General features: G+C 37.2%; 1 protein-coding gene across 1 annotated transcript in view; it reads right to left on the bottom strand.

The window, feature by feature from the left end:
• The window catches only part of LOC132010413 (dedicator of cytokinesis protein 3-like), a 198089-nt gene that overhangs the window by 87822 nt on the left and 99864 nt on the right, over window positions 1-10403 (bottom strand). The window contains exon 3 of the mRNA XM_059388283.1: window positions 577-725. Within this exon, the coding sequence (XP_059244266.1) occupies window positions 577-725 (149 nt within the window). The remainder of the gene's footprint in view (window positions 1-576; window positions 726-10403) is intronic.

The following is a 10403-nucleotide window of genomic DNA, read 5'->3' as shown; positions in this document are numbered from 1 at the left end:
ATGTGGCAGGATACAAAGTCAATGTACAGAAATCAGTGGCTTTCTTATACACTAACAATGAAACTACAGAAAGGGAAATTAGAGAATCAATTCCATTTACTATAGCAGGATTATTTTTAAATGACAAATTAGTTAAGAATATTTTGAAGTACAGATGTAGATAGGTCTCATTTGTAGTGTATGCTTATTCAGATTAATTGTATGGCTATAAAATGTAAAAGACACAGAGTTCACATGAAAAAATAAAGATACAAAAAGATGAAACAGAAGTATACTCTGATTACTGATCTGGAATCAAGGATTTTGAGCTGGAAGAGACCTCAGATGATAATGCAGTCCAATTATTTAATTTTCCAGAAGTGAAAATAAAGACTAAGAGAGTTTCAATGTATAGAGCCAGTGAATGTCCTTTGCTAAACTAAAAGAAACAACTAGTCAGTAAAAATGATCAAAGCTTGATGGAGAATATAACAATGTCTTTTCATCACTAAAGAGAAGCTTTGATCAGGTACAAACTCTCTAAGAATTGAGTTAACATAAATGTAACTGAAATGCCCAAATGATATTCATACTTACTCATTACCCCAGTCCAGGCGCACGGTGATATGCCGCTTAACCTCCCGCACCTGATCCTGAGTAAGGTGACCAGACAGTAGCTGCCTTCGAAGGTCAATAAGTTCATTCATCACATGGCGTAGCTTGTAGAAAAGATCTACTTTGTGTTTCTGAAAGGGCATTTTTGGTGTTGGATGAAATGAAAAAGGGATATGGAAAGAGAATGAAAAAAGAAAGAGAAATAGTTAAACTATGAAAAGTGTTCATTTCTCTAAACCTCTAAAAAAGGCAATGTAAAGAGGAGCATATTTAAGAATCTTAAAACAAAGTCCTTAGTTTCTACTGTGTAAAAATCTCTATATAATGACATATAATGAGTAATATAATTGATCTGGATCATGCAAAGTACCATTTATCTCTACTCCATTCTGGACAATTCATTTTCCAGTAAATCGGAGTTACTAAACGTAAACAGAACAGAAAATTAAACAGGAACCTAGAGCTGTTCCCTCTGTCAGAAGTTCCTATGTATAATATCTCTGATTTCTCTAAGAGGGATACTCAAGTTGGGGAGGGCAGAGAGAGAATCCCTTGCCCTACTTTAAAGGAACAAAGGTTTCAATAAAAAGCCACAGTAATATTCACTCCAGGTTTCCAGGCCTCATCCAGTTTTAATTAGCTTTTGTAAACAATATGTGTCCCTAGTGTCACAGATTTCTACTCTTTTAAGTTTAACAAAAAGTGTCACCTTATAAGAGTTAAGTAGAAACATCTTAATGAATTTAATTATGGCTATCATAGGGGTTTCAAACTTTATAGGTAAAAAAATGTAAATGCCATGACAGTTGATGCTTGAGGAAAAAGATTTACTTAAGAATATAGATTTTAAAACTAAAGTCTTATTTTCACAAGTGCAATCTTGATTTAGAAATGTTGGGTTTCTGTTTCTGTTATAGAGAAGCATGATTTTATATGATAATTAAAAGCCTTAGGATGTAATTTAATTACAAAGAATACTCTTTGAGGTCAGATCAACCTGTACCATAGGGTTAGGAAAGCCTCTACCTGGAAATTCCTCTAAAAAGACCCTTGCCAAAATAAGCTTAAGTAAAGGAACTATAAATAAAATTAATAATAAAGCAAACTACAAACTTGCAGAATCAGCTAATATACTTTGGTGGCAGTGATCTTATAATTAAAACATTCAGGACATCATGCTACTTAGAAATCATCTAACGGAGCATGAGACCTTTAAAGGCCCAACTCATAGAGAAATTATTTTTAAATAGAAGACCTTAGGAATCATGTACTCTAATGACATCATTTCAAATAGCATGTGGTCCTTTCTTCACTTGATGATCACACGGAGAAAAGTTAAGTGCCTTGATGGCACACAAGGCCTAAGAAAATTATATCATCTGGAAAATTGAGATCTTAAGGTAAGCAATAAAGGCAATGTGGTCTTTGCTTCCAAGACATGCATTTTTGATAAAACAGGGCCACCTATCTAAGTTTAAAATAGAAAGTTATTTTCCCATCAAACCACACACAGTAATCTATTGCATACACACATAAGCATTTATTCATTCACTTGATTTACAAATGCTTATAGAGCACCTGATGGGCGCTATCACTTTGTTGTGATCCAAAGACCCTACTTCGTGGTTTCATTCTAGAGAGCAGAGATGGACCAGAGACAAATACATAATGGTGGTGATAAGTTCCAAAAAGAAAATTAAAGCAGAGTGGAGTCAGAAGGTGGCCAGTGGTGGATTCACTGGGGCATGGGGGCAGGTACTGCTTCAGGTAGGGTGGTCAGGGAAAGACTTCTTTAGAAATAGAACTTTAAGTAGGAAGCTGAATGAAATAAGGGGACAGTATTTCGGAAAACTGGGGAGTTTATTACACTGTTAACTAATTGGAATTCAAATGAAAACTTGAAAAAAAATGAAATTTTAGAGGCAAAAGAAACAGCAAGAACAAATGCCCTGCTGTGGAAGTGAACTTGGCATGTTCATGGAAAACAGAGAGGTCAGTGCACCTGCAGCAAATTGAACCAAGAGGGGAGAGTCGTGGTGATTCAGTCAGAGAGACAACAGGGACCAGATTAGGCAGGACTTTTATGTAAGCCATGTGAAAGAGTTAGGCTTTCATTCCAAGCAAGATAGGAAGCCACTGGAGATAGGGAGCAGAAGACTGATGTGATAGGACTTAAAGCTTGAAAGCATCACTCTGAGTGAAAATAGACCATGAAAAAGCAAAGAGGAAAGCAGGGGATCCAGTCAGAAAGCCATTTATTACAGCAACCAACAGGATGACAGTTGATTAGAGAAAGGTAAGAATGGTAATGTAAAACTTTGAGGACTTGGAGATTAGACATGTTTTGTACGTAGAGCTATTGGGACCTGCTGATGGATTAGATGTGGGATATGAATGGAGACAAGGATTATTCTTTTTGCCTGGCCTGGGGAGCATGTCTGGAGGAGGGAAACAAGGTTCAATTTGGACATGTTAGGTTTGACATTGAGTTCCAACATTTACAGGCCAGGAAAGCGAGGAGTATCTAGCACAGGAAACTAAGAAGGAAAAAGCAGTGAGATGACAGGAAAAGCAGTAATGTATTAAATATAATGGGATTTTAAGGGAAGACTGTGAAATGCACTGAGAGGTTAAATAAAATCTCTATTTAATTTAATTTATTTATATTTATTACTGAGAGTTAGCCACTGTATCTGGCATTGTGGTGGCCATCCTTGACTTCTATAAGGGCAGTTTTTAATTCAAGAGTAATGGGAGAGAAGGGAATGGGAATAGGGTACAGACAGCTCTTTTGTATAATTTTTGCTAACTGTAAGCACAGAAATGAGGTAGTAGAACAGTGTTGTGCGATCAGGGAAGCTTTTTTTTTTTTTTTTTTTTTTAATGAGACAAAATTTCTGGCTATTTTTATGCTGAAGGGAATGATTTAATAAAGAGAAAAAATTTGATGATACAGGTGTTAAGTCCTTTAGTAGCCAAGAAGAGATGGGTCCCAGGTCAAAAGGGAGGCTCTGTTTAGGCTGACTAGTCTATATATTGTCATAGAGGAGACACAAACAATTCAGATAATGGCACAGGCATTTGGGATATTGGGTGACAGGAGAACTAAATTTTTCTTCTGGGTGCCTTATTCTCAAGAAAATAAGAAGTAAGTTAATCAGTTGAGAGTGAATAGGGTGGGAGGGGTTGTTGGAGATTTGAGAATAGAGAAGATGTAAAACAGTTTCAGAGGGAGTAGTAACACAATCTCAGCAGGAGATAGGTAGTTCAACTGACAGATGATTTTGAGATTTGTGAACACTAATTAAAAGTATAGTTATGTGTATTTTTTTAAGCCAAGTATAATGATGTATATTGATAACAAAAGATAAATATGTATGTAGATATATGTATGTGTATGCATGTACATCTATGCACAAATATACACCACATGCACATACACAAAATATTTATGTAACATATACATGCACACATACACAATAATAATGCCAGAATATACTAATATAGTCTTTTAAAGAATTAAACATTTATTAATAAAGAGTTTTTAACAGATTATACTGTCCAAAGATGACTACAATTTCTCCCACGTACTATTCTGCAAAAATGTGACCCTCACACTCCTCCAGTATGAGATGGAATCTGTTTCTTCACACTTTTGAATCTGGCAGTCCCTGGGAATGCTCTAACCTATCAAACACAAGCCCAAGGAGCTAAAGGTAGTTCTACAAGCAGCCCTTCACTTGTCTGGCAGCTTCAGCCTCCTAACCCTTGGAATACACACTCCTTCTGGGAGGTTCTCTCTCAGAATCCAGCTATCCTGCTATGAAAAGCAAATGTTGCATGGAGAGGCCACAAGGAGACACTCACTGGAGTGTAAGCTGTCCCAGCTGTATGAGTGAGCCATCTTAGCTGCTGTGCCTAGCCCAGTAGAACCTTCAGGGGACTGCAGCTCCTACCTAAATCTGACTGCAACAGAATGAGAAACCCTATGTGAAATCTACCCAACTGTGCTCATTCTATCCAAAAAGTATGAAATATAATAAATAATACTAAGGTTTGGGATAGTTTGTCATGTAGATAATCGGAAAAACTGTACCCTATTTTTTCCAAATAGAAAAATCAGATATTATTTTTAATTATATGAAGCCGGGAATGCTAACCCTGCACTAAGAATGAAATGGGTCACATAATGAGAAAGTAGAACAATTACTACAACCAATGCAGTGTTAATTTCTTTCTCCAGTCCAACCTAACAACCTCTTTGACCAGAGGCCTTAGCACTCGAGGTTGCTCCACCAGTGCTGCTATGACACCACACTGCACTCTTGTTATCTGCTACCAGCAGACACACTCCAATCAAGGGGAGCTATCTGGAGCAACCAGCCGCAGAGCACACAATTTACCTAGGATCACCTGACACCACAGGATAGCTGAATGCCCCCCTCAGGCTGAACAATCCTATTCTATTGGGGATCCTGCTCCTCAGTAGATTAAAATAACAGTACAATTAGGTTGATGGTAAGGTTTAACTTTCCTGCACAATCATTCCTAGTTCCTGTCAAGCTAAAATAAAAGCAGGAAAACTTAAAAAGAAAAAGAACAAAAAGAAAAAAAATCTATAGTCCATCTTAGCAACATGCTCAGCCTCTCCAAAAGCTCTATAGTCTAATATTTGTCAAGAACAGTCACAGAATGTTTGGGAAGTATATTGAACAGTCAGCAGAAACTATAAATTTAGAATAATTAAACTACTCTGCAACTACATGCCAAGCAGAATTTGCCTCATCACTGTGAAAGAATCTCTGGAACTCTTCAGGAAAAAAAATGTAAGTTTTAATTCTCCTGATTTTATATTTTTAAGATTTTATTATTTTTAAAGATTTTATTTATTCATTTGAGAGGAAGAGAGAGAACATGAGGGAGGGGAGAAGGAGAAACAGACTTCCCACAGACCATGGAGCTTGACACAACAAGGGGCTCAATCGTCAGCCTAACAGTATTCATTGTTTTTGCACCACACCCAGTGCTCCATGCAATCTGTGCCCTCCCTAATACCTACCACCTGGTTCCCCCAACCTCCCACCCCCGCCCCTTCAAAACCCTCAAGTTGTTTTTCAGAGTCCACAGTCTTTCATGGTTCATCTCCCCTTCCAATCATTAGTTTTTGATGTAGTGTTCAGTGATTCATTAGTTGTGTGCGACACCCAGCGCTTATCACAACACATGCTCTCCTTAATACTCATCACCCAGTTACCCTATCCCATCACCCTCTCCCTTCTGTAACCCTCAGTTTGATTCCTAGAGTCCAGACCAATTTAATGGTAGTTAAACACTGCATCTAAAGCTCAAGTTATTAAGAGCAGATTCCCCATCTCTTTCCGTTTTGTTTTACTTCTTACACATTCTTTTATTTATATATGGGGAGATGGCTTGTTTTCTCACTTTATTGTTTGAAAACAAACAAATTATTAAGAACTTGAGTTTAGGGACACCTGGGTGGCTCAGTTGGTTAAGTGTCTGCCTTCGCCTTAGGACATGAGCCTAGGGTCCTGGGATTGGAGCTCTGCATGAGGCTCCTTGCTCAGCGGGGAGTCTGCTTCTCCCTCTCCCTCTGCCTCTCTACCCAATCCTGCTCTCTCACTCTCTCTCTCAAATAAATACATTAACAATCTTGAAAAAAAAAAAAAAACAACCTCCAGTATTTTTTTAATCCCTGCTAAATAAAGTCTCTTATCATGAAGTAACCTCTAATCCTACTCAAACTGTTTACATTATACATTGGAGCTCTAGAAGTCATCCCAGTGTAATATAAAAATATCTAAAATGCAGTACTTGCAACCCCAATGACTCCTCTGCCAAAAATATCTTTAAGCCCAGGAATTTAGACTGTCATTTTAGGTTGTTCCACAACATAGCTGGGCAAGCTTGAAATTGAGTTCAAAAGAAATTTCTGTGAAACAAAATAGTATCTAAGTCTAAGCTATTTCACAATGATCTTGAAGTACATATTTGAAAGAAATAAAAATGCAAAGCAGCAATGTGGAACTTCTTTTTAACCTGTTCACAAATATGGGGGTGTACCTAATACAATCTATTTGCCTGGCATACATGTTTATTCCTCCACCTCTGAGGGGCCAGGATATCTTTCTCAACCCAATCCGTTCTTCAACCCAAACATATCCTCCCTCACAGACTTAAAGATAACCAAAATGACACCCTTTGTAGTGTCAATCTTCTTTCATAACACAAGTATTTGCAGGAGAGCTAAGACTTTAGAAAATTCTTTCTACTTTAGTTTAAATAAGCTGATCATATTCTTTCCCTAGAGCAGGTAAGAATCTTGATAAGAAGGGAACATAGTCAAGTGAAAGGTAAAGAAATTATTAGTGATACCAAAATCAGAGATGGCAGTTGCTGATGTCAAGGGCACCCATTCACAATGCTGAACAGGGTAAATTTACCTGATAGTGGGCTGGGGACAGCTCAGGCATTCTCAGGCTCATAGGTAGCCATTCTACACAAGACAGAACAAACCTCTGCTTAAAGACAGCATTTAATCTTTCCCCTGGAGACACCTTTCCTTACATATAGAGACCAATAATAAACCAGCCCCAGTCCTCCCCATGTACAATTATTCCTTCCTTCAAATACTGAAGATAAAAGCGGCAAAGTAGCAACTTGGCAGAAAATAAAAGACTGAAATCTGAGGTCTGGGGACAAGGAGGGAAGAATACAGTTGGGGAGGGTGAGAGGGTTGGAGGGAAATCAATAAGAACCAAGTCTATTATCTATACAGAAAGACTCAGGGATTGGAGGTTCCAGGAACCCCTGAAAGTGTGTGTTTGTGTGTGTGTGTGGTGGGTCTGAAGTGTGTACCTGGGGAATGGAAACAGAACTGGTTATAAGTCTATTGAAAGTCTTTAAGACTCTTAACTATAGAGAACAAACTGATGGTTACCAGAGAGGAAGTGGGTGGGGGATGGGTGAAATAGGTGATGGGGATTAAGAAGTGTACTTGCTGTGATAAGCACCTGGTGCTATTATGGAAGTGTTGAATCACTAAATTGTACAAATAAAACTAATATTACACTGTATGTTAACTATCTAGAATTTCAATAAAAAATTAAAAACAAAAAGATGAAATAGAGTTTTCTAAAGTAAAAAAGTTAGAGTCTATTTTTTTTCTATTAAAAAATAAAAGTCTGTAAGACCTTCACTTCCTTATCCCTAACTCTATTCTGCCAGGCTTTCTCCTCTGAATACCTTTTTCTTTTCTTTTAATTTTTAAAAATTTTAATAAACATATAATGTATTATTAGCTCCAGGGGTACAGGTCTGTGAATCGCCAGATTTACACACTTCATAGTAGTCACCATATCACATACCCTCCCCAATGTCTATAACCCCACCACCCTCTCCCTACCCCCTCCCCCCAGTCACCCTCAGTTTGTTTTGTGACAGTAAGAATCTCTTATGGTTTGTCTCCCTCCCAATCCCATCTTGTTTCATTTATTCTTTTCCTACCCCACCAAATCCCCCATGTTGCATCTCCACTTCCTCATATCAGGGAGATCATATGATAGTTGTCTTTCTCCGATTGACTTATTTTGCTAAGAATGATACCCTCTAGTTCCATCCAGATCATCGCAAATGGCAAGATTTCTTTGGATGGCTGCATAGTATTCCATTGTGTGTGTGTGTGTGTGTGTGTGTGTGTGTATACACACACATACCACATCTTCTTTATCCATTCATCTGTTGATGTACATCTAGGTTCTTTCCATACTTTGGCTATTGTGGACATTGTTGCTATAAACATTCGGGTGCACGTGCCCCTTCAGATCACTATGTTTGTACCTTTAGGGTAAATACCCAGTAGTGCAATTGCTGGGTTGTAAGGTAGCTCTATTTTCAACTTTTTGAGGAAACTCCATGCTGTTTTCCAGAGTGGTTGCACCAGCTTGCATTCCCAACAATAGTGTAGGACGGTTCCCCTTTCTCCGCATCCTTGCCAGCATCTGTCATTTCCTGACTTGTTAATTTTAGCCATTCTGACTGGTGTGAGGAGGTATCTCATTGTGGTTTTGATTTGTTGAATACCTTTTTCCATGTGATAGTTTACTCTCTACAGTGGTTGAAGCAATATCTATACATTGGAGGCACCAAACAGAACTGATGATGTTCAATGTAGGGAAATTAAGTAAAGATTATGTAGTAAACAATGGGACCCCTGGTTCCCTTCCCAAATGAAGTCCCAAAATGCTGACAGCCAGGCTTATACCTTCCTAGGAAGGAATATGCAATATTTCTCACTAGGAAAAAATTTGGCCCAGAGGAAAAGACTCAGAAATACTGATAGTTGCTCTCCTTCTCCCACAAAAATTCAGCTCCTCTTTGATCACCTATAGTAATGTCCACTGGTTAGTCAATACTAGCACCATTCACAGAGCTTTCTGGTAACTCTTTAATGCCTCATTCTTAAATATAAATAGAAAAGAATAGCATATAATGAACTAAACTTACAACATGAAGAGACCAAAACAATCAGAAAAATGGAAACTGGAGAAACAGAAACAATGTGAGAAGTAAAAGAAAATCTCAAAAAAGCAATAATTAGTATTTTCAGAGAGCACAGAGATTACACTACATACATGAAATGAGAAGAGGATTTAATGGAAAAGGAGAAAAAGATCCAGAGCCCAAAAGAACTTTTGGAAGTTAAAGATAAGACTGATGTAATTTAAAGCAAAACTCAGTAAAACTGATAGATTAGAAAGTTGAGGAATTCTGCCAGAAAATAGAACAAAAAAAGCAATACAATGGATAAATTGGGGAGAAAACTAATGAACCATTTCAGGATGTCTAATTCTAATAAAGAATTATAGGAAGCAAAATCTACGGAAACAGATGGGAAGAAACTGTCAAGGAACTAATACAAAACATGTTCCAGGACTAAAGGAAATGAGTTTCTATGATGATAGAACTTACTGAGTAGTCAGCATAATCAAGGGAAAAAGATCTAAGACAAACTGTTGTAAAACGGCAAAAAATGGGAATAAAGACATGATCCTAGAATCTTTCCTGAAAAACAACTTGGTCAATAAAAGAGTCTGGAACTAGAATGACATTGGACTTGTCAAAAAACAACACTAGAAGCTAAAACATAATGAAGGAACGTTTTTAAAACTTCTGTAGTTTATTTGTAACCAAGAATTTTATATCAAGCCAAACTATCAACCAAACTAAGGGTAAGGGCATTTCAAGTGTGCAAAATTTTTAAAAAATTCTCCATATACTTTTCTCAGGAAGCTACACAGATAATGATTCATCAAATTAGGAAGTTAATAAAGAATTAAGATGACATTGATTTAATCTGGGAGACAGAGGGACCTAGGAAAAAGGCAAAGAAAATTGTAAGGCCAATTTAACACAGGAGGTTGGAAGGTTCCAGACAAGGTATCACTGAGAAAAAAATTAAACTGGTAAATTACCTAAAGTGTTTGAACATACTCAAAGGAGATTTTCATTTCTGCCAGAAGGTTAAGACTTTGAAAACAGAGGAAACAAAACAAATGAAAAGAGAAACAATTATTAACTACAAAAAAAAAAACAAAGTTATACACGAAAGGAAACATCACCTTAGTTCACTGTGTGACTCAGGTGTGAAAGTAGTTATAAAGGCATAGTGGCAATTACATTTTGATTCAGCACCCACAACAAAATGGTAAGGTAACTATTTAGTAAATCTTGGAGGAGGGAAGAGTTTATACATATGGAAAAGAACATTGAGAACCTAATTTCTCATCTTA

The sequence above is a fragment of the Mustela nigripes genome, chromosome 2, assembly GCF_022355385.1.
Source record: "Mustela nigripes isolate SB6536 chromosome 2, MUSNIG.SB6536, whole genome shotgun sequence".
Taxonomy (NCBI): domain Eukaryota; kingdom Metazoa; phylum Chordata; class Mammalia; order Carnivora; family Mustelidae; genus Mustela; species Mustela nigripes.
Note: the sequence above shows the minus strand (reverse complement) of the source record. Positions and strands in the feature narration are given on the sequence as shown.